This window comes from Melanerpes formicivorus, unplaced genomic scaffold (genome assembly GCF_026170545.1).
Source record: "Melanerpes formicivorus ecotype bairdi unplaced genomic scaffold, bMelFor1.0.p_v2 SCAF_58, whole genome shotgun sequence".
Lineage (NCBI taxonomy): Eukaryota > Metazoa > Chordata > Aves > Piciformes > Picidae > Melanerpes > Melanerpes formicivorus.
The window spans coordinates 3,154,619-3,180,053 of NW_027142410.1; the positions used below are offsets into that span (position 1 = coordinate 3,154,619).

Consider the following 25,435-nt stretch of genomic DNA (forward strand, 5'->3'; position numbering starts at 1 on the left):
TGAGTTACTAATGGCTCTCCTGACCAGAGGGAAACAAACTCCCATCCTTGATTACCTCTTAGATGGCTGTTCAGGAAAAAAAAAAATGTATTTACAAGAATAAAACTGTCACTTCAGAAGATGAAGTGTTTCAGAGAAGCATCATCTAAGAGAGGATTTATCACCTGGTCAAGAGAAACAGCAGCACTGGCTCATTAAATGCCAAAGGATTAATTGCTGCAGAACAGACTGATTTGGAATCAGAATGAAGCACTCTCACCTAGGTGCAGAATCCAGTTGGCTCTATTGTAATCACTCCGCTGTGTGGTGGGCTCACAAATTGATGACACGCTTTAGAAGACGACTGATACACTCCATAGTTACAGTGAATCATCAGAAAACAGAAACCATGGCACATGAGATTTAAAGACCTGGTACATGAGTATTAAAGAAGCCACAGTAATCAGTGTTTTACAAGAACAAACAAACAAAAAACCCAGGGCTTCCAGCACTACCACTACCCTTCCCTTGAGACCCCCCCCTCTTAATTAGCCATTTTTAAACATGCAGCCAAACGTAAGCCCAACTAGGGAAAACATCACTATGATTAATTCTAATCACTTGGAAACTTCACAACTGGTGCTGACTGAACAGTTTGTAGAGCAAACATACCATCAGCTGGCCCATCAGGCTTCAATACTGGAATGAAGTGTCAATAGAGCCAGAGAATCGCTTCCGCTGGAAAAGTCCTTTAAGATCGGGTCCAAGCATTATCTAACTCTACTAAGCATGGTGCTAAACCATGCCCCTCAGCACCCCAGCTGTCTTATACACACCTCCCAGGATGGGGATTCAACCACCTCCCTAAGCAGCCTACCCAAATGTCTGAGAACCTTTCCAGTGAAAAAGTTTCCTCCGACACCCAGTCTAAACCTCCCCTGGTGCCATTTCCTCTTGTCCTAGCACTTGTTACTAGGGGGAAGAGACCAACACCCACCTCGCTCCAACCACCTTTCAGGTAGCTGTAGAGAGCAAAGTAATAGTAAGCACCAACAGTAAGTGCCAATTTGTTTGGAATACATTGCACTGGGATGCTACTGCTCTTCCAAGGGAAACAGAAATGAAGATATAACTGCAAATAGAATGCTGAACTGTTAGGCCTGAAGAATGGTAAACACTACCTGCTCTACTTGGCCAGCAACAAATTGCTAACAGCTTGCTTCCTAATCACTCTCACACTAGGAAACACCTACTAGGTGACCCAGTCTGACTTAAAAGGCTTCACAGGCACCAAAAAGCAAAAGGTAAACAATGAACAAAGTTCCTAAGTAGCAGAAAAACCTCAGCTGTACCATCCTGACATCAAAACTGTTTCTACAAGCCCAGGCAACCAAGAGCATGGAATGATGCGAGCTTTTCTGGCAACTGTCATCTTTCAAAAGGCACTCATTTTTTCCTCCACCCTGCTATGAAGACACTTGCCTGGCTGGAATGTGACTTATTGGTAAAACAACATTATGCTGGAGAAGGTAGCAATATCCTGCAGCATTGCTCCAAGGAAACAGTCACTGCCTGTCACTGCATCCAGGAAGTATTATTAGACATTAAGCCCAAGATAAGGGGAATATAAAAGACTGCCACAAAAGCTAAAGATGAAAAGAATGGGGGAAATGATGCTGCAGGCTACTATGAGTAGATCACAAGCCAAGCTAAGACTCTCACTAATCCTTGAAAAATGAAGTTCAAAGAGTAGATTCAATATCATTCCCATTCATCCAGGACTTGTTAGCATTCTTAGCCTGCAACTGTGTTTAAGATGATGAATATAATTAACATAAATTGCCATGTGTCTGGAAGCAACATCCCCATGCTAACTGCTCCAGAAACCTATAACAGAGGAAAAAGCCACCCCCAAAACATCAGAAGATGATCATCAAGTTCCACAAAACTCAGGTCTGCTTTGAAAGCCAGTTTTGAGAAGGTTCATTTTCATCAGAAACAATGACACAGAGCCACATGAGCCAAGAAATGGAGGAAACAGCATCAAACCCCCAGATAAAAGGGCTGTAGGAAGAAGAGAACAAAGGCAGCTGTGTACACAAACAGCAATTCTGCTTTTAATATTTTTATCTGAACTCAAGTAACAAATTGCCAAGAAGAGTATTCGTATCTGCTCAAGTAAGACAGCAACTGATAAACTGTCCCATCTAAGCCTTCCAGAAAGAAACAGGGATTTTAGCCATTCCAACCTCCTCTTTCTCCTGCCAAGAAAACCTGGCTGCTACTTGAAGGAGTTTCTTTTGCAGAAGTTGAAGGTTGTCAGAATGCCCTGAAAACCAGTGAACAGCTGGGAAGGAGGGCAGTAAAGACCAACACTGGCTGTATAAAGAGTCCAAGTTCCATGCGTGTGACAATGGCACAACTGAGTCAATCCACCTCAGCACAGATCCTCCTGGGAGGAAGGAAAGAGCAGAGGATAGAAAGGGACAAAGCAGCAGATATTAGAAGAATAATCTTCAAGCTCCATTGCATCTAAATTCTACCAGGCAGACCACTCTCAAAAGCTGACAGAAGAGTCAGCCACAGTCAACACCTTTAGCCTTGGCTTGAAAGCCTTTGTAGAACAGCAGAGAAGAATTTGAGCACAGCTGTCAGACCCCAAGCTGGTGCACTGCCCTAGATATTTACACTTCAGTTTGACATACAACCAAATCTGTATTTGTTCCCATGCTTACTGCAGACCAAAAGGGACACTGATGGCAAGAACTCATCTGCAGAAATATCTTCACATTACAATTTTAGTGGCAGATTTAGAATTACACCTAAAAAAACCCCAAATAAAACAAAGCCAGCTTGTGCTATCTGAAGAATCCTAGAAGCATCACCCAGTCTCCAGCATCCAGAGCTATTCTAGACTAAAGGAAGTCTCTAGTATCATAGTATCATTCAGAGTTGGAAGGGACCACAAGGATCAGCTAGTTCCAACCCCCCTGCCATGGGCAGGGACACCCCACACTAGATCAGCCTGGCCAGAGCCTCATCCAGACTGGGCTTAAACACCTCCAGGGACAGGGCCTCGACCACCTCCCTGGACAACCCATTCCAGGGTCTCACCACTCTCATGGGGAAGAACCTCCTCCTCACCTCCAGCCTGAATCTCCCCACCTCCAGCTTCATTCCATTCCCCCTAGTCCTATCACTACCTGAGATCCTGAGCAGTCCCTCCCCAGCCTTCCTGTAGGCCCCCTTCAGATACTGGAAGGCCACAATGAGGTCACCTCAGAGCCTTCTCTTCTGCAGACTGAACAGCCCCAACTCCTTCAGTCTGTCCTCATAGGAGAGGTGCTCCAGCCCTCTCAGCATCCTTGTGGCCCTTCTCTGGACACCTTCCAGCACCTCCAGATCCCTCTTGTAGTAGGGGCTCCAGAACTGGAGGCAGTACTCCAGGTGGGGTCTCACCAGGGCTGAGTAGAGGGAGAGGATCACCTCCCTTGACCTGCTGGCCACACTTCTCCTGATGCAGCCCAGGATCTGATTGGCTTTGCAGGCTGCAAGTGCACATTGAGAGCTCATGTTGAGCTTCTCCTCCACCAGCACCCCCAAGTCTCTCTCCTCAGGGCTGCTTTCCAGCCAGTCCCTGCCCAGCCTGGATTTGTGCCTGGGATTGCCTCGACCCAGATGCAGAACCCTGCACTTGCTCTTATTGAACTTCATGAGGTTGGCTTGTGCCCACCTCTCCAGCCTGTCAAGGTCCCTCTGGATGGCCTCCCTTCCCTCCAGCCTGTCTGCTGCACCACACAGCTTGGTGTCATCAGCAAACTTGCTGAGGGTGCACTCAATGCCGCTGTCCATGGCAAGACAGGTCCCAGGACTGATCCCTGAGGGACTCTGCTTGTCCCTGGCCTCCACTGGGACATGGAGCCATTGACAGCCACTCTTTGGGTGCAGCCATCAAGCCAGTTCCTTATCCATCTAGTGGTCACCCATCAAACCCATGTGTCACCAGGCTGGAGACCAGGATGTGGTGCGGGACAGTGTCGAAGGCTTTGCTCAGGTCCAGGTAAATGACATCAGTTGCTCGCCCCTCAGCTATTAATTTTGTCACCTGCTCTAGAAGAGACTCCAACTTGAAGTCATCAAAAGAAAAGACAGTTTATCTCTAAATCTAAATTTACCATGTAATCCAAACATAAGACCCTGAAAGGCCCTGAAATTACAAAGGTCAACAACTATGACTTGTCTATAAAGACCCTATTCATACCAGTTATGCTGGAAGACTAAAGTGGCATCATTCTCCATTTAGAGATTCTTATCCCAGAGTACAAGAAGACTTTTCCTTTCAGCATAGGATTCTGCTAAAGCTAACCTTAAAACCCACTCATCAATTTATCTGTTAATAACCTAGTATTACAATCTGTGTGCATATATATATATATATTAGAAACTGTATTAAATGCTTTCACACAGACATGACTAAGTTTACAGTTGTCAGCTGCATTCAATAAGCAGTAAGATGACAACAGTGACAGCTTAAACACAGGCAGTGCATGTAGAGATCTAACATCTCATCAGACCAAATAACACAGGTAGAGTGTCTCACTCCTCCTCCCCTGTCCGTAAAAGTTGCTGTGACAGAAGGATATTACTAATCAAATACCCCACTGCCTCAAATTCTTAGACCAAAACTGCTGCTACTGCTATCACAAACTAAATGCATTTATGAATGAATTCAAATTAGAATCTGGAGAAACTGCATGGATAAAATGACACCATTAGACTGACACACAGGAGGAGAGGTTTTAGCTTAAATTTAGAGGGCATAACATTGCAGAGGTCAGGGTTTTTATGCTCCCTTTTTTTAGCTCATTCTGTAAGCAAAGGTGAAAAGAGAAAATAAATCTCAGGAGGGAAAACAAACAAACAAAAAAAAAAACACACCAAACACTCAGAACCTAACAGAAGCCAAGAACTGAGGAAGACTTTACTCCCAGGCACGCTGTACAAGCACAAGAGCTTGCTCCTTGCCCAGAGCTCTCTGCACTGTAAAACCAATTGGTGTTTAATGCCTCTTACTTATTTCTCCTGATCTCTGGGAAAATGAAAGGGAATATATTTACCAATTACATTAAGCACTTTAGAAAGACAAAGCAGAAAAGCAATTTGCTACAGCTTTTACATTAGAAAGTAAAATCCCTGGATGAGCTGCAGGCAGCTAGACATCAGCAACTCCCTACCCTACATGAGATCCAGAGAAGCAGGAAAGCCAGAGCATCTACATCAGGGCAAGACAGACAGACACAAAGTAATATTCAGCTCCTCTCAGGTGAGCAAGCAAAGGAGGGATACAGGATTCAAAAGCAAAAGCTTTGTATAAGAGATTTGATTATGAAGTGTCAGCAGAAGAAATCAAATGAGCCATAAGAAAAGTTCCAGCTCTAGGGACCCCCATAAAGCATCTCCCTCTAATCAGCCAAGAGAAATAATGAAGCAGAGAAGGAAAAAGACAGCATGACTTGAACTCACAGACCAGAATTCAATGTGAAATATTCAACCAACAGCTTCAGCCACTGCACAGTAAGGAATAAACACTTCTTTTTGCTCAGTGTGAAATGAAAGACAGCCTTAGCTTGGTTGATTGAATTGCTTCCCTGACTGGGTGCTCTTACTGTGTGAACATTATCTGCAGGGGAACACACCTCTCTGCAGGCATTTGCCTGGCTCTGTGAATGAAGAACTTTTACCATCTTTTATTTTCCCAGCAGAACAAGACACCCTACACAAATGAAAATGGAATAATGGAAATATTAAGGTCTACGCTCGCAGTGCACCTGGCTCACAAAATGGGCCCAACACCCTCTGCATTTCTGCTCTTCCAAACCACAAAGCTGCTTGGGAGGATCTAGTAGGCAGTGACTCTTATGCATTATTTCCCCTCATTTACATCTGACACAAACAAGGCCACAATGACAGGGGAAGACACTCACTCACCCTGTACTTCAGAATATTTAATTGCTGGAGCATGAAATGACAGCTTCAGAGAACAACATTCTAAAGGGGGAAAAAAAAAAGTCTACCACCACTTAAAATGTCAGAAAGGGAGCAATATTTTGCTTTTCTGGGAATGGCTAGTGTTATCAGTGTCCTTCAAAAGGGGACTTCACCCTGATGGGAAAGACACGGAGCTTTAACAACACGCCAACTCAACTATGTGCCACTGCAGCAAGTGAACACCAAAGTTATGCTACTAGCAAAGTTGACAGCATCCTCTACTGGCAGCAGCAACAAAAAAAGAGTCCAGATTCTTGAGGAGTTCGCAGCTTCTGTCAAACACACCTCCCTATGACACCACCATTGTGGACTATTCCATGCCCATGCTCAGAATCATTGTATGTTTGAATCGTAACAGGCACAAAGGGAGGAAAATATTAGCAAAATGTTTAAAGTGCCCAGGGAAAGCCTTCTATTTAAAAAGGAAATCTCTGAAGACAGCCTAGAAAGGTCATCTTTTCTTTTCTGTTAACATAAGGCTTTAATCTGAATTCAAGAGTTTCTGGTATGCCTGCCACCTAAACAAACCATTACTGTATTTCAGTTTATTGGAAAGGGCTTACAATGATTTGTTTACTGGGATTACAACAGGCATCACCACAAGGCCAAAAGCAGATGCTGGAGAGCAGACTTCAAAAACTTTGTCAGGAGAACCGCTCCAAAGAAAATACCGTGGCTTATAGAAGTGCTCTAAGGTCTGAATGCAGTCATTCCTAACTTTTGCATAAGGCCATTGGCTGCCCTTAAAGGAAACTAAGCCTTCACAGCTCACAATCATCAAGTACTCAAAAAAATATTGTGGGTACTCCAGCTAATTTGACAAAGTTCTCTAGATATAGCAAGCAAAAGTAACAGAACACACTTTGCTGTCTCCCACAGCCTTAGACCAAAGAACCAAATCCTGCAAAGCCTCTTTGTGGGTCCTGTTCTCTCTCAAGATTTGAAGGCTTTCAAACTCTTGGCTCCCCATCTGTTCCACAGGAGAAAGATTCCCCTTTCTTTCCATTTAACCAATCCTTTAAATCTGGTTGAGACAGCCAGATATGCTGCAGGTAGCCTAAAGCACCCTTAATTTTCATAAGAGAAATGACAAGACCTATTTGTAGCAATCGCTGCTCTAATTCTTGGCTCAGTGACCTACCTTAACCGGATCCCTTCAGAAAGCCTCAAGTGCGAACAGAACAGAACTGAACCAGAACAGACCAGATTGGAAGAGACCTTCAAGAACATCGTGTCCAACCTATCATCCAACACCACCTAATCAACTAAACCATGGCACCAAGCACCCTGTAAAGTCTCTTCCTGAACACCTCCAGTGATGGTGACTCCACCACCTCCTTGGGCAGCCCATTCCAATGGGCAATCACTCTCTCTGTGTAGAACTTCTTCCTAACCTCCAGCCTAAATCTCCCCTGGCACAGCCTGAGACTGTGTCCTCTTGTTCCTGTGCTGGTTGGCTGGGAGAAGAGACCAACCTCTGCCTTCCAACCCCCCTGCCATGGGCAGGGAAACCCCACACTAGATCAGCCTGGCCAGAGCCTCATCCAGCCTGGGCTTAAACACCTCCAGGGACGGGGCCTTGACCACCTCCCTGGACAACCCATTCCAGGGCTTCACCACTCTCATGGGGAAGAACTTCCTCCTCACCTCAAGCCTGAATCTCCCCACCTCCAGCTTCATTCCATTCCCCCTAGTCCTATCACTACCTGAGATCCTGAGAAGTCCCTCCCCAGCCTTCCTGTAGGCCCCCTTCAGATACTGGAAGGCCACAATTAGGTCACCTCATCAAGTCTAACACTAATTAACTAAACCATGGCACCAAGCACCCCATCAAGTCTCTTCCTAAACACCTCCAATGACGGCGACTCCACCACCTCCCCGGGCAGCCCATTCCAATGGGCAATCACTCTCACTGTGTAGAACTTCTTCCTAACCTCCAGCCTAAACCTCCCCTGGCACAGCCTGAGACTGTGTTCTCTTGTTCTGGTGCTAGTTGCCTGGGAGAAGAGACCAACATCTGCCTGTCTACAACCTCCCTTCAGGTAGTTGTAGAGAGCAAGAAGGTCACCCCCGAGTCTCCTCTTCTTCAGGCTAAGCAACCCCAGCTCCCTCAGTCTCTCCTCATAGGGCTTGTGTTCCAAGCCCCTCACCAACTTGGTTGCCCTTCTCTGGACACGCTCCAGCAAGTTTGATTGGCAAACAGCAGGAAGCCACAAAGCAGCCTTGTGTTGACGACAGACTCAAGCAAGAGTGCAAGGTGGGGTGTACACTTACTCAAAATCGTCAAATTCCAGCTCATTTCCTTCCACAGCTGGGCTGGAGTTCTCTGAAGTGGAAGAGGAGGAGGAAGAGCGGAGACGGTTTTGTTGGTACCGCATAGAGCGCTGCCGAATACTGTCCCTCCGGGAGAGGTACTGGATCATCCTCTGAGCATAATATGCAGCAGGAGACAACCTGAGCAAGAGGGAGATAGACACTCATTACACAAGTATAGGATGGCAGCCAGTCCCAATTTTCCTTCTGAGTTCCAAGTGCCAGGGCAGCAGCAGCCTACCACAAAGCTGGCTGTCTGCATTTCATCCATGAGTAAATAAAGCAAGCAAGCAAGCAAGAAGTCATTTTCCCTTTATACACTGCACTCCCACATGATTCCCTTGTAGTGCAAACAAAAGCACTGCACAGTACCTATGGACAAAAAGCTCATCCACAGAAGAGAGAAGTGTGTTCCGTGGGACTCCGTGGAGCTCACTGTTTCATTTATTACCAGTTCACACAACTCACCCCAGCAAGCCTCCCTGGTAAGAATCAAGCCCACTCCCAATTCAAACTCTGTTTGCAATGCTGAACATCAGCAGTGTTCAAATAACTGCTGAAGGTGCTGCTGTTCTAAGGGTACTTATGGAGCACCATAGGTATTGAGTAGGAGAAAAAAAAAACCCAAAGGTTTAACAGCTTTAACTACTTTGTGATCCAAATGGTAGGGATTTCATACTGCAGCAATTCCATTAAATCCACTAGATGAAGGTTAGGAGGAGCATTAAAAGCTCTGCAGCCCTCCTGAAAGAAAAGCCTTCCTCTGCAATTAACTCTTAATTCTCTTTCATACATAGCCTGCCCTTTGCATCAGTTATGAGGCTCCAGTACTGCAAACTTCCTTGAGACCTTAGACAGGCAAAATTTTTCTCCTGCTCTGCATACATCCACAGCTCCTGGCACATGCTTTGAGACACAGTGAGTCAGTACTTAAGTCCAGACTCCTCAGATACTTCAATAATAACTTCAGCCCTATTTGGATTGGACTCAAACTCTAATTTGAGGGGAGGAGAGGACATGACAACTCCCTCAAGTAAACAAAACATCAAGAGGTCTATACCCTTAAGTTCCAGCAGCCTCCCTGCCTGCCCATCCCATACATGTGTTTAATTTTGTTCTTTTTTATTCAAGTTGCCAGACAGATACTTCCCAGGGTCACGAAAACACAATCAAATTTCCTGCGAAGGCACCATGGGAAAGGGACTGATAATGGGGGAAGGCAGTCCTAATTTTTAATCTGTAAGTGTGAACAGCTTTAAACAAAGTAAAATAAACCAAAGCCCTTCAATGAACAGTGAATTCCAAGGGATACTCTAGAGATTAAAATATTCTCATTTGCAATCATAGAGAGGTGGCCTGGCTGCCTCACAGGAATGCTACCCATCTTCAGAACAGTTTCAAACTAAATTCCTTTTACAGTGGACCTCACTATCAGGTGCTGGAAGGTGTCCAGAGAAGGGCCACAAGGATGATCAGAGGGCTGGAGCACCTCTCCTGTGAGGACAGACTGAAGGAGTTGGGGCTGTTCAGTCTGGAGAAGAGAAGGCTCCCAGGTGACCTCATTGTGGCCTTCCAGTATCTGAAGGGGGCCTACAGGAAGGCTGGGGAAGGACTTCTCAGGATCTCAGGCAGTGATAGGACTAGGGGGAATGGAATGAAGCTGGAGGTGGGGAGATTCAGGCTGGACGTGAGGAGGAGGTTCTTTACCATGAGAGTGGTGAAGCCCTGGAATGGGTTGTCCAGGAAGGTGGTCAAGGCCCTGTCCCTGGAGGTGTTTAAGCCCAGGCTGGATGAGGCTCTGGCCAGGCTGATCTAGTGTGGAGTGTCCCTGCCCATGGCAGGGGGGTTGGAACTAGCTGATCCTTGTGGTCCCTTCCAACCCTGAATGATACTCTGATACTATGATAAAGAAGACTCCTAAGGACACATTTAACTTCAGAGTTACCAACACCACACAGTTTCCTTGTGTTATGCTACAACCAGTGACAAACACAGAACTCTCTAATCTTTTGTGATAAAAGGATTATTGGTATAAATCCACTTTTTCCCCCCCTCCCTTCCAGAGAGGTGCTGATTCTATTGGAAATGTACTGGGAACAAGACTTTCCTTCTACACAGATCAGTTTCATAGCCACAACAGCAAACAATCAGAGCAGGTCTGACAAAGCTCTCTGCTGCTCTCTCTCAACTTGTATTTCAATGGAACACTCCATTCAAGGGCATTCGTAGAGAATGCTCCCCAGAGCAGCACAAAAGAAAATGTACTCATTCTTCAAGAGATAGACTGGATTACTGTAGCTTTGACTGCAGACACCCATTCAATCTCCTATCCCACCATACATTCAGAGCATATGAGCAAAAGGTGGCAAGAAGGAAGGAATTTGGTGGTGAATGGCCCCACATCCAGCTGGCGACCAGTCACCAGTGGCGTCCCCCAGGGATCAGTGCTGGGCCCCATCCTCTTTAACATCTTCATTGATGATCTGGATGAGGGGATTGAGTCAGTCATCAGCAAGTTTGCAGATGACACCAAGTTAGGAGCAGATGTTGGTCAGTTAGAGGGTAGAAAGGCTCTGCAGAGGGACATCGACCAACTGGACAGATGGGCAGAATCCAATGGGATGGCATTCAACAAGTCCAAGTGCCGGGTGCTGCATTTTGGCCACAACAACCCCAGGCAGAGCTACAGGCTGGGGTCAGAGTGGCTGAATAGCTGCCAAACAGAGAGGGACGTGGGGGTGCTGATCAACAGCCGCATAAACATGAGCCAGCAGTGTGCCCAGGTGGCCAAAAAGGCCAATGGCATCCTGGCCTGCATTAGGAATAGTGTGGCCAGCAGGAGCAGGGAGGTCATTGTGCCCTGTACTCTGCATTGGTTAGGCCACACCTTGAGTGCTGGTGTTCAGTTCTGGGTCCCTCGGTTTAAGAAGGACATTGAGACACTTGAAGGTGTCCAGAGAAGGGCAACAAGGCTGGGGAGAGGCCTTGAGCACAGTCCTGTGAGGAGAGGCTGAGGGAGCTGGGATTGTTTAGCCTGGAGAAGAGGAGGCTCAGGGGTGACCTCACTGCCCTCTACAACTACCTGAAAGGTGGTTGTAGCCAGGAAGGGGTTGGTCTCTTCTCCCAGGCAACCAGCACCAGAACAAGAGGACACAGTCTCAAGCTGCACCAGGGGAAGTTTAGGCTGGAGGTGAGGAGAAAGTTCTTCACCAAGTGAGTCATTCATCATTGGAATGTGCTGCCCAGGGAGGTGGTGGAGTCACCATCCCTGGAGGTGTTCAAGAGGAGACTGGACATGGCACTTGGTGCCATGGTTTACTCATGAGGTCTGTGGTGACAGGTTGGACTCGATGATCCTCGAGGTCTCTTCCAACCTTGGCGATACTGTGAGACTGTAATTTGAACTCATGCAGATACAAGAGTGTCTCTCCCAACATCACTTCCTATACCCTACCAGGCTGTTTAGCAGACAGACTACAGGCTCTGGAGTCTAAAAACTGAGTCAATAAGCAACAAAAGGGTAAGGGGAACCACACACTCAGTTTGTTTTGGATTCCTCCTGGACCTTTTAAGCACTGTTTGATGAAGTAAAGCTGTTCATGCTTATATAACAGAGCAGGCTTTGCTGTACAAACACAGCACTTCTCTCTATTCCCCTGAAGACTTAATAGGCCAAGTATAAAAACACTATTTCAGCACAGCACTTGAACAAGAAACTGCTCTCCTCTTTGGTCTTTTCTATAAGCCAAAGTCTCTGTGTCTGCCTAAAAGTAAGTCTAAGGCAATGTATGTGCACAAAGATAAAGAGGAGAACATGGAAACAAAGCAGTGCTGGAAGACATGAACAGTAGTCTCAGCAATTCAGAACTGTAATCACTGCACTTTTTCCTTTGCTACTATCACACCAAAGAAGAGTCTTACAGGAGAATAGGACAAATGAGTTTTGCAGACATTTAGCCTTCCCAAACTATGCAGCACATCACAAGAAAGCAACATAACAATGCTTGTTACAAGAAAGACCAGGTAATAAAGACTGGCCAGAATGGATGATGAGATGCCAGACAGCTTCCTGACAGCACATGGTATGTAGGCTGGAGAAACTGTGAAAAAAGTTCAGAAGAAAAGACCAGAAGCTGAAGTCTGATACAGGTGTGAGGGATAAGACACAGAAGGGCAGGGAAGAAACATATGCAAAGCAATAGGCTACAAAAATCAGTCTTTACAAATGAGTGCCTGCAGAGAAGGAGGATGGATGGGGGGAGGGGGCAGGCTGTCTCTGCCTTTGGAATAAGCTATTACACAAATCCTCACTAGAGCCGAGAGCCAGCATAAAAGACTTAGCTGTCCTGGAGGGAGGAGAAGGCTGCAAAGCAGCAAAGAAATACTGATTAGCCTTGAATAAATCTCTTCATTCATCTATTTAACACATCTGCAAATCAGCCCCTGACCAAAGTGACTGGCTGAACACATACCAACCACAGCAGACTGCCCAGTCCCTTAATTTCTCACCTGTGCTTCTAATAAAACAGCAGCAAAACACGGGCAGAGATTATCCAGTAATTCTTATACCAAGTTTGTGCCCACAGGACAGTATGCTGGATTTGACAACAGCACAGCAGCTAAATTAACCTTGTCTCTGAAGTGACTGGACCCCATTTACTGGAGCAGATGGTTCAGAGGAGGAGAGGCTATGCTGCCACACATGACCACCACAGAGCAAGGCACTGAGTGGGAGAATTGCTGCAGTGCAAAATCTGGGACTGAAGAGCTTCTGCCTCATCCAACAGCCACGTCACTGAGCAGCGCATTCTCCAGGCACACAGTGCTGCTGGCTGGCCAGCAAGAAGTGGAACTGAGGAATGGAAACATTTTGCTAGCATTAGTAAGGTTCAAGTATCTTGCTCCAAAGGGCATCACAAAATGCTCAAGAGCGAGCTACTACACAGCAGTATCCACAGCTGGAGCCAGGCATCTAAAGCAGCTGGCTGTATTTATTTATGGACAACACCAACATTTCTACACAAAGGCTGCTTCACAGTATCACAATGTCACTTCTCTTCACTGTTCTCCATTTTAGTATCTTCTGAGGAAGTACATTAAAAAACAATCACAATCTCCTGACTGACAGCCACCTAAACATGAGCCAGCAGTGTGCCCAGGTGGCCAAGAAGGCCAATGGCATCCTGGCATGCATGAAGAATAGTGTGGCCAGCAGGAGCAGGGAAGTCATTGTGCCCTGTACTCTGCATTGGTTAGGCCACACCTTGAGTCCTGTGTCCAGTTCTGAGCCCCTCAGTTTAAGAAGGACATTGAGACACTTGAACGCTTCCAGAGAAGGGCAACAAGGCTGTGGAGAGGCCTTGAGCACAGCCCTGTGAGGAGAGGCTGAGGGAGCTGGGGTTGTTTGGCCTGGAGAAGAGGAGGCTCAGGGGTGACCTCATTGCTCTCTACAACTACCTGAAGGGGGGCTGTAGCCAGTAGGGAGTTGGTCTCTTCTCTCAAGCAATCAGCACCAGAACAAGGGGACACAGTCTCAAGCTGCAGCAAGGGAGGTTTAGACTGGAGATGAGGATAAAGTTCTTCACAGAGAGAGTTGTTAGCCATTGGAATGTGCTGCCCAGGGAAGTGGTGGAGTCACCATCCTTTAGTTAGTCATGAGGTGTTGGGTGACAGGTTGGACTTGATCTCTGAGGTCTTTTCCAACCTTATTGATTCTATGATTCCATGAAATGCAGCCTGGGAGCATCTTTTTGAATACTTAAATAAACAAAAGTTGATCTTTAGCAAGAGTTTAGGTTCCTCTGCAGATTGATTTCAGAGCTCAGAACATATAGAAGCTGTGGAGAACGACAGAGCAGCCAAGCTGCAACAAGGCTGAAGGGAAGGACTGCTGTGGTCTACTCAAAAAATTAATTCCAAACCTGAGGGAACCTCAAAAAAGTTTCCTCTCTGCCTCACCCCTGGTCTAGGTTATTCCTATACAGCACCACTGCAGACAGGAGATCATAGAAGCATAGTATCAGTCAGGGTTGGAAGGGACCACAAGGATCAGCTAGTTCCAACCCCTCTGCCATGGGCAGGGACACCCCACACTAGATCAGCCTGGCCAGAGCCTCATCCAGCCTGGGCTTAAACACCTCCAGGGACAGGGCCCCAACCACCTCCCTGGACAACCCATTCCAGGGCTTCACCACTCTCATGGGGAAGAACTTCCTCCTCACATCCAGCCTGAATCTCCCCACCTCCAGCTTCATTCCATTCCCCCTAGTCCTATCACTACCTGAGATCCTGAGCAGTCACTCCCCAGCCTTCTTGCAGGCCCCCTTCAGATACTGGAAGGCCATGATGCAGGAACAAAACTAACACAAAACACACCCAGAAATAAATTCTTCAGACCATGTGGTTAAAAAAAGCCAAACACCCAAAAACCTCCATCAGAGACAGCTTGGTCTTAAGGAGTTTTTGTAATTTATATCTATATATACATAGATAATTTTAATATATATTAAGAACACATCCACACACAGATATATATAGATGTGTATTTCACTTTTGTTTCACTGTTCCACACTGTTATTTAAGAACATATGAAAGTCATAACTTTCCATAATGCTGCTACACCAAAACCCTCAAAATGCACTAATGCTCCTTTGAATCACATCCCCAGTTTCACCCCTCAGTTTAAGAAGGACATTGAGACTCTTGAATGTGTCCAGAGAAGGGCAACAAGGCTGGGGAGAGGTCTGGAGCACAGCCCTGTGAGGAGAGGCTGAGGGAGCTGGGGTTGCTTAGCCTGGAGAAGAGGAGGCTCAGAGGAGACCTCATTGCTCTCTACAACTACCTGAAGGGTGGTTGTAGCCAGGCGGGGGCTGGTCTCTTTTCCCAGGCAACCAGCACCAGAACAAGAGGACACAATCTCAAGCTGTGCCAGGGGAAGTTTAGGCTGGAGGTGAGGAGAAAGTTCTTCACTGAGAGAGTTGTTGGCCATTGGAATGTGCTGCCCAGGGAGGTGGTGGAGTCCCCATCCCTGGAGGTGCTCAAGAGGGGATTGGATGTGGCACTTGGTGCCATGGTCTAGTCATGAGGTGTTGGGTGACAGGTTGGACTTGATGATCTTTGAGGTCTCTTCCAACCTTATTGATTCTATAATTCTATGATAAATAATAAGTTGAAGGGAAACTTAAAAGAGATCCCACTAGACTAGCACATCATAAGGTTTATTGAGGAGGGCTCTATAATCTTGCTGCACTCAAACACCCAGCTTGTGCTGGTTATGCATCTATGAACCTCTAACATTTCCTGGAACAATTAACCCTCTTCAAAGAAGTTTCCACACTGAACTTCCCTCCAAAGCTCCTTGCCAATCCAAGCTACCACAGTTTCTACCACATGCAAAGGAAAACAAACAGTCTTTAACTGGCACATGAAAATCATCACAATCAAAGGGCTGGAGCACTTCTGCTATTATGGATTATGGAACAGGTCATCTTGAGTGCAATCACACAGCACTTACAGGATGGCCAAGGGATCAGGCCCAGCCAGCATGGATTTAGGAAGGGCAGGTCCTGCCTGACCAACCTGATCTCCTTCTATGATCAGGTGACTGCCTGGTGGATGTGGGGCAGACTGTGGATGTAGTCTACCTGGACCTCAACAAGGCCTTTGACACTGTCCCCCACAGCAAACTCCTGGCCAAGCTGTCAGCCCAAGGCTTGGATGGGAGTGCACTGCATTGGATTAGGAACTGGCTGGAGGCTGAGCCCAGAGAGTGGTGGTGAATGGTGCCACAGCCAGCTGGCGGCCAGGCACCAGTGGTGTGCCCCAGGGATCAGTGCTGGGCCCTGTGCTCTTTAACATCTTCATTGATGATCTGGATGAGGGCATTGAGTCAGTCATCAGTAAATTTGCTGATGACACCAAGCTGGGGGCAGGAGTTGATCTGCTGGAGGGTAGAGAGGCTCTGCAGAGGGACCTCGACAGGCTGGACAGATGGGCAGAGTCCAACAACATGAGATTGAACACATCCAAGTGCCAGGTTCTGCACATTGGCCACAGCAACCCCATGAAGTGCTACAGGCTGGGGTCAGAGTGGCTGAGAGCAGCCAGGCAGAGAGGGACCTGGGGGTGCTGGTTGATGGCAGGCTGAACATGAGCCTGCAGTGTGCCCAGGCAGCCAAGAAGGCCAGTGGCATCCTGGCCTGCATCAGAAACAGTGTGGCCAGCAGGAGCAGGGAGGTCATTCTGCCCCTGTACACTGCACTGGTTAGGCCACACCTTGAGTCCTGTGTCCAGTTCTGGGCCCCTCAGTTTCGAAGGATGTTGACTTGCTGGAACGAGTCCAGAGAAGAGCAACAAAGTTGGTGAGGGGTTTGGAACACAGCCCTGTGAGGAGAGACTGAGGGAGCTGGGGTTGCTTAGCCTGGAGAAGAGGAGGCTCAGGGGTGACCTTATTGCTCTCTACAACTACCTGAAGGGAGGTTGTAGACAGGCAGAGGTTGGTCTCTTCTCCCAGGCAACCAGCACCAGAACAAGAGGACAGAGTTGCAAGCTGTGCCAGGGGAGGTTTAGGCTGGAGGTTAGGAAGAAGTTCTATACAGAGAGAGTGATTGCCCATTGGAATGTGCTGCCCAGGGAGGTGGTGGAGTCACCGTCACTGGAGGTGTTCAGGAGGAGACTTGCTGGGGTGCTTGGTGCCATGGGTTAGCTGTTTGGGTGGTGTTGGATTGGTTGATGGGTTGGACACGATGATCTTGAAGGTCTCTTCCAACCTGGTCTATTCTATTCTATGAAGATAGGTTGTGAGAATTTGGGCTGTTCAGCATGGGGCAGAGGAGGTTCTGGGGACACCTTAGAGCTGCATTTTAGTATCTGAAGGGGACCCACAGGAAGGCTGGGGAAGCACTGTTGAGAAGGGCTTGTAGTAACAGGCTGAGAGACAAGGGTTCCAAACCGGTGCCTGGTAGATTTCGGTTGGATACAAGGAGGAAGTTCTTTGCAATGAGAGTGGTGAAATACTGAAACAATTTGCACAGGGCTACGCCTCGGGCCCTGGAGACATTCAAGATCACATTCAGTGTGGCCCTGGGCAGCCTGAGCTATTTGGAGACGTCTCTGTTCACTGCAGGGTGGTTGAACAAGATGACCTTTGAGAGTCCCTTCCAACCCAATGCAATCTGTGAGCATCATTTCAAAAATGCAGTCAAGCAGAACAGTATTTTTGGACAGCACTGCCATGCTAGGGAATGTCTCAGACATTGATCCCTTCCCATACATTTTGCTGAGCTTCACCAGAATCACAGAATCACCAAGGTTGGAAGAGACCTCAAAGATCGAGTCCAACCTGTCACCAAAGACTCCATGACTAAACCATGGCACCAAGTGCCACGTCCAATCCCCTCTTGAACACCTCCAGGGATGGGGACTCCACCACCTCCCTGGGCAGCACATTCCAATGGCTAACAACTCTCTCTTTGAAGAACTTTCTCCTCACCTCCAGCCTAAACTTCCCCTGGCACAGCTTGAGACTGTGTCCTCCTGTTCTGGTGCTGGTTGCCTGGGAAAAGAGACCAACCCCTTCCTGGCTACAACCTCTCTTCAGGTAGTTGTAGAGAGCAATGAGGTCTCCTCTGAGCCTCCTCTTCTCCAGGCTAAACAATCCCAGCTCCCTCAGCCTCTCCTCACAGGGCTGTGCTCAAGGCCTCTCCCCAGCCTCGTTGCCCTTCTCTGGACACATTCAAGTGTCTCGATGTCCTTCTTAAACTGAGGGGCCCAGAACTGGACACAGAACTCAAGATGTGACCTAACCAGTGCTGAGTACAGGGGCACAATGACTTCCCTGCTCCTGCTGGCCACACTATTCTTGAGGCAAGCCAGGATGCCACTGGCCTTCTTGGCCACCTGGGCACACTGCTGGCTCATGTTCAGAAAAACCCTGACAAACAGATTGAGCAACCTAGGCAGAACCTCCTGCCTTTCTTTTAAAAAAGAGAGGTCCCAGGATCAGTTCTTACAGTCCCTGCTCAACAGAACTGCCTGCTTTGGATTATGCATTCCAGAAATAAGGAATAAGGAGTAGTCCCTTCCAACCACTTAGCAGCTCCTGGCATTCCTAACTTGACCCAAATGCAGTAATGCCTTTCAGGAACATTTGTAAACTATCCTTTTCACCTACCCAGGTAAACCAATCTCCTTTCCTGTTGTTCAATCAATTGCCATTTAGAAAGCTTTTGCATTCATCAGCATCATTCTGACATGCAGTTGCCAAGACCTTCTGCAGTTACCTAGGTTGGTTTCCCAACGATCTTACATGTAGCTTAGCACACTCCACCTCACTGCAAACAGTTTTACTGACATCATTTCTCAGCCTTAGAATGATCTTTACAAAGCAGCTTTCTTCACTGTCATGGGAGAAAAGCCTACCATAAGATTTCACCTCTACAAAGCATGATCAACAAATAGTTAGCAAGGAGTTATTTACCAGCATAATTACACCACGTGGCCAGTTTACAACATAGCCTTCCCTTTCAGGACTTCTACTTCAAGTATCATCTGTATAAAAACCACAGACTCACAGAATGTTAGGGGGTGAAAGGGACCTCCAGAGATCAAATCCAACGGCTCTGCCAAAGCAGGATCACCTAGGGCAGGCTGCACAGCAACTCATCCAGGCAGGTTTTAAAGTCTCCAGAAAAGGAGTCTCGACAACCACACTGGGCAGCCTGTCCAAGTGCTCAGTCACCCCCAGCGTAAAGAAGTCTCTCCTTGTGTTGAGGTGGAGCCTGCTGTGCTCTAGCTTGTACCTGCTGTTCCTTGTCCTACCACCAGGCATCACCAAAAAGAGACTGGCACCTTCATCTTGACACCCACGCCTCAGATAGACATGAATAATATCCCCTCAGCCTTCTCAAGACTGAACAGCCTCAGATCACTCAGACTTTCTCCATAGGAGAGATGTTCAAGTCCCTTCATCATCCTCACAGCTTTCCATTGGACTCTCTCCAGTAGATCCCTGTCTCTCTTGAACTGGGGAGCCCAAAACTGGGCACAGTATTGCAGGTGTGGTCTCACCAGGGCAACATAGAGGGGGAGAAGAACCTCTCTAGATGCACTGAACACTTTTGTTAATGCACCCTCTCAGCCCCAAGGGCACATTGCTGCCCCATGGATAACTTTGCTGTCCACTAGGACTCCAAGGCCTTTCTCCACAGAGCTGCTTTCCAGCAGGATGACCTCTAATCTGTATAGGTGCTGTTATGAATATACTGGTGATTCTGTGATTTGTGTTAAAGGTGGAGAATTCAGACTGCACTGGGACTGGGGGTCAGGAGCTTGCAGAAGCCTGTTTTGAGGACAAAGGGGGAGTTGCATATTTCACAGACTTAAACAGAGACACTGTGTTTGGCTAATTGGAGACACCAAGGCTGAGGAGAAGAACTGAGAATTTGTTTTCTTTAGATAAGAAGCCTGGACTACTGAGCAGGCATGCAAGTGGATACTTTGACCCTTATCACGCAGAGTGCATGGGAGCAGGGATTTGCCCAGCAACTGCTGTCGTTTCCCTGGACCTGAGCAAAGCCTTTGACACTGTCCCACACCACATCCTGGTCTCCAGCCTGGTGACACATGGGTTTGATGGGTGACCACTGGATGGATAAGGAACTGGCTTGATGGCCGCACCCAAAGAGTGGCTGTCAATGGCTCCATGTCCCAGTGGAGGCCAGGGACAAGTGGAGTCCCTCAGGGATCAGTCCTGGGACCAGGCTTGTTCAACATCTTTGTGGGTGCCATGGACAGTGGCATTGAGTGCACCCTCAGCAGGTTTGCTGATGACACCAAGCTGTGTGGTGCAGCAGACACGCTGGAGGGAAGGGAGGCCATCCAGAGGGACCTGGACAGGCTGGAGAGGTGGGCACAAGCCAACCTCATGAGGTTCAACAAGACCAAGGGCAGGGTCCTGCGTCTGGGTTGAGGCAATCCCAGGCACAAATCCAGGCTGGGCAGTGACTGGCTGGAAAGCAGCCCAGAGGAGAGAGACTTGGGGGTGCTGGTGGATGAGAAGCTCAACATGAGCTCTCAATGTGCACTTGCAGCCCGCAAAGCCAATCAGATCCTGGGCTGCATCAGGAGAAGTGTGGCCAGCAGGTCAAGGGAGGTGATTCTCCCCCTCTACTCAGACCTGGTGAGACCCCACCTGGAGTACTGCCTCCAGTTCTGGAGCCCCTATTACAAGAGGGATGTGGAGGTGCTGGAGCGTGTCCAGAGAAGGGCCACGAGGATGCTCAGAGGGCTGGAACACCTCTCCTATGAGGACAGACTGAAGGAGTTGGGGCTGTTCAGTCTGCAGAAGAGAAAGCTCCGAGGTGACCTCATTGTGGCCTTCCAGTATCTGAAGGGGGTCTACAAGAAGGCTGGGGAGGGACTGCTCAGGATCTCAGGTAGTGATAGGACTAGGGGGAATGGAATGAAGCTGGAGGTAAGGAGATTCAGGCTGGAGGTGAGGAGGAGGTTCTTCACCATGAGAGTGGTGAAGCCCTGGAATGGGTTGTCCAGGGAGGTGGTTGGGGCCCTGTCCCTGGAGGTGTTTAAGACCAGGCTGGACGAGGCTCTGGCCAGGCTGATCTAGTGTGGGGTGTCCCTGCCCATGGCATGGGGGTTGGAACTAGCTGATCCTTGAGGTCCCTTCCAACCCTGGCTGATACTATACTTTTCTAAGACTCATTATCATATGCCTACCTTCTATTTAGCATAAGTTTATGTAGATGATGTAACTCTATAAGATGAAGAAAACTATTGTGAAGCTGCTCTGGAGATGGAGTTTTGTCCCCTCTCAAGCCCAGCGTGCTGCTTTGCTTGCCTTTTACTGCTTTTATTGCCTTTTCTTACCTTTTTAAGACCTTTTAGTGCCAATAAAACTGTTACCAAAAACTTTTACCTGGAGTCATCTATAACAGGTGCCCAGAGTTATTTCTCCCCAAATGCAGGACACTGCACATGTCCTTATTGAATCCCTTGAGGTTTGCCTTTGCCCAGCTCTCCAGATCTCACTGGATGGCAGTGCAGCCTTACTCCCCCAGTTTTGTGTCATGCAGATCGGTAAAATGAGGATTTTGTTGTTGATGATGCAAAAAATAATGAGATTTTTTTAAAATGAAGACACAACTAAGGCAATTCAGATTATTTTCTTACAATGGCATTCCTGAACTGTCCTCAATGACAAACCCTAGTAGCCTTCATCCCATGCAGCTATGCTAGAGGTTCCTGTGGCAGTTTTAGGCTGACACCTAGGAAATTTCCCACAGATCTTGAGTAGAAAGTGATAGAAGGTAAATAAATTACCAGTGGGTACAAAAGAAAAATAAGAAGGTCTAAATAATCCCATTGGTCTGACAACAAAAAGTTAGCTGTTAGCTGCATAAACTGTTCTCTCTCTTCAGCAGCATTCTGCTCCAGCTGATACTAGCTGGTAGCTTTTGCTTGGCTATTGCTGACTTTGGCTGCATTCTTCTTGTGGCTAAGTATTAACAAGCTACTCTGCTTTTCTCCTCTTTCTCTTTCCCTTGTTGGGGGTTGGAGAACAGAATAGAACAGAATAGAACAGGCTGGAAGAGACCTTTGAGATCATTGAGTCCAACCGATCATCCAACACTATCTAATCAATTAAACCATGGCACCAAGCACCCCATCAAGTCTCTTCCTAACCACCTCCAGTGATGGTGACTCCACCACCTCCCTGGGCAGCCCATTCCAATGGCCAATCACTATTTCTATGAAGAGTTTCTTCCTAACATCTAGCCTAAACCTCCCCTGGCATAGCTTGAGACTGTGTCAGCCCCCTGGTTCTGTCCAGGGGGGGTTCTTGTGTTGTTTCTAACTTGTAAATGTTGTGCATTTTGTACACATCTATTGTATTTCCTATTTCTAGACTGTAGTTTTGCTTGTAAATAACAGTCTCATTTGCTTCCATCAACTGAGCTGGCCTGGCAATTTTATTTTGGGGGGGTAATTCTCTCCAATTAGTTGGGAGGTAGTTTCAACCCACCGCAGTTCCCCCCAGAGGCTAAATCAGATCTATTTCACACGTACTGAATTTTCCTCATTCATAGCTTTATTAAAGCCATCTGAAAGAAAAAAAAAAAGTCTTATCTGTCACAATTTATTCTTTGAAAGCTTCCAAAGCTGCTTGCTGTTCACGATTCTATCATTCCTTCTGACAGAGTCTCTGGGTCACAGCATCCCATCTGTTGCTTTCTTAGTACACTAAGTCGAAACCACAAAGATCACTCCTTTCCATTCCTGCTACCTCTGCCATGTCTGTCCTCTGAAGCACGCCCACCTCTCCTGGAGATCAAGCAGCACTACAGGTGTTTCTATGTCTAATGTCAATGATTCACGACTCTCAGAAATTGGCTGAGTTTTGTTCTTGAGCATCCCTAACGTCCTGGTTACATCTTCTCTGTCACAGATACATTCACGGAGACATTCCATTCTCCCAGGCATGTTATCTGCTCACACCAGCTCCTAACTGCCTTTACTGCATTCTTCCTTCATCTTAAATGGACTGTTTGGGTTTTCTATATTCCTCTGAGGTGTCACATTTGATATCTTCTCATTTACTGTTGGACCTGCTTCTTACCTAATCTTCTCCATCCTAAATGATTTCAGGAATCCCTATGCTTATTACTTCAACGGTAATTTCATGCTCCTCCTCTTTTCTCCCAGATCGAACAGCATAGAATCAATAAGGTTGGAAAAGACCTCAAAGATCATCAAGTCCAACCTGTCACCCAACACCTCATGACTACTAGACCATGGCACCAAGTGCCATGTCCAATCCCCTCTTGAACACCTCCAGGGATGGTGACTCCACCACCTCCCTGGGCAGCACATTCCCATGGCCAATTACTCTTTCTGGGAAGAACTTCCTCCTCACCTCCAGCCTAAACTCCCCCTGGCACAGCTTGAGACTGTGTCCTCTTGTTCTGGTGCTGGTTGCCTGGGAGAAGAGACCAACCCCCTCCTGGCTACAACCTCCCTTCAGGTAGTTGTAGACAGCAACAAGGTCTCCCCTGAGCTTCCTCTTCTCCAGGCTAAGCAACCCCAGCTCCCTCAGCCTCTCCTCACAGGGCTGTGCTCAAGGCCTCTCCCCAGCCTCATTGCCCTTCTCTGGACACCTTCAAGTGTCTCACTCTGCGTGTTCTCATTTGGTTTGCACCCTGTCCCCATGGCACATTCCTGAAGAGGACATGTGTCCAACATTAGAACTATTCCCAAAGGATTCAGTAAGTTATGCCATTTTGTCTGCTTAGATTGCATTTAGCTCTTACCTGGCTGGATCTGGGTAGATCGGATGTTCCCGGGACCCTGCTCCATCGTAGCGAGATAATGAAATGAGGGAAGACTCCAACAACCTCCTAGAAAGGGGGGGTGGAGGGGAAGGAAAGAAAGAAAAGACAAAGTCAAAAACCATTCAATAACATTCCCCCCAATAACACCCTACTTTCTGAAACCTCTCAAGACTCTTTCTATCATCAGTGCAGAGAATTCTGTAACGTACTGAAGAACACCTAGAGTAAGAAAGAAAAGTGGTTCCAAACCTGCTTCCAATTTCAAGAGAACGGTGCAGATGGCTACTTCTCCTTTGCAGACAAGTCACCCCAGTTTGTCAGGTCCATAAACACTAAAGCTGCAATGGCCATCTGTCAAATCCTCACCCACTCAAAAGTGGCTACACCGGAAACAGGTCAAGGAGCTCAGGACAAAGAACACAACTTGGTGTGTGGACTCTAAGGGCACCACGTATTTATTCACAGTAAGAGATTCAACCTCAGTCTCAGGGCTCAGAAAAAGGTGTTTTCAGCTACCAAGAAAAAACAAAAGTTTGTTTCCTCTCTGTCTTAATCAGCCACAGTGAGAGAGACCAAAAATTCATGCCAGAAGTAAATGTATGCAAATGCAGCCAGACAGCTTGAATGTGCAAGAAGTGAGTCTGAGTCATGAAGGCAGGAGAATCAAAAGTATATAACAGGAACATGTCCTCCACTCTGGCTTCTACATGCAATTCTATCTAGCTTCTTGTCAGGAAGCAGAGGACGGCATTGTTTCAAGCCTGACTCATTTAAGCCTGTTGCAGCCATTAGATTAAACAAGAGAGATGATTTTGGGGGGGGTATGGAGAGTGGAAAAATCCGACTGTTACAAGTTTATAAGGCTGCTGAGCTCCCTTTCAAGTCTTTTTGCTTTGGAACTCCTGCTAAATTCTGGATTGCAGTCTTTTAACTCAACAAAACACTGTTGTGTTTAGAAAATCAAAAGAGGACCAACACCACATCTGTTCTGTTCACCCACACACGTAATTGGTGAGACAGACTTGAACTGATCAGTCTTAGCCTCGCACTCCCTAGTTTGCAGTTAGCATTTGCAGGACACCACTGTGTCAGGAACACAGGAAGCAGGAAGGACCAGATATAATCCCCACCCAACTTCCTATTTCTAGCCAGCTAAAGACAGTTGAAGTACAAATGAAACATGGTTTTGTTTGGTTAGGTTGTTTCTCCCATCAGCAGCAGCCCTCCAGTCAGCATTTCAAGACAACTCTTCATTGCCTTCCAGAGATAGGAGTAAGTCTCAAAATTACTTAAACTTTGCCTTATAAATATAGAATACAGAGAACAGCAACAGATCACTCAGGTTACTTAGAAATGCAGCTGTCAGCTTGAGAGACTCAGTGCTTGCTCCAAAGCACTGGGATGCTACAGAAGGTAAAAAATCCTGTCCTTTCTGGTGCAAAGTTGCTTGGCAACCATTTGTCCTATTCAAGTGCAGTCACCAAATGTCTTACACTGAGATCAATTAATTCATTCCCCACCTTACAGAGCCAAAAGCTCTAACCTTCCACACTGAGAGATACTAGGAATTCTTTGGCTCCCCTGGAAGCTGCCACACTCCAGTCCTACCTTACCAAACTCTCCTGATCCAAACACACAAGTCAATATCATATATGCCACAGCAGCTAATCCAGAACAAACACAACAACTTTATGTGGTAGCCCTGAAGTCAAACCTCTGAGGTAGACGTATCACATGCATCACATACAAAC

At 47.1% G+C, this 25,435-nt stretch overlaps 1 protein-coding gene across 3 annotated transcripts in view; it reads right to left on the reverse strand.

The window, feature by feature from the left end:
* The window catches only part of AMBRA1 (autophagy and beclin 1 regulator 1), a 186,276-nt gene that overhangs the window by 122,525 nt on the left and 38,316 nt on the right, over window positions 1-25,435 (reverse strand). For all 3 annotated transcript variants that reach the window (XM_068161498.1, XM_068161500.1, XM_068161501.1), the window contains 2 exons: window positions 23,664-23,750; window positions 8,302-8,481 (listed from right to left, as the gene is read on the reverse strand). In XM_068161498.1, the coding sequence (XP_068017599.1) occupies window positions 8,302-8,481; window positions 23,664-23,750 (267 nt within the window). The remainder of the gene's footprint in view (window positions 1-8,301; window positions 8,482-23,663; window positions 23,751-25,435) is intronic.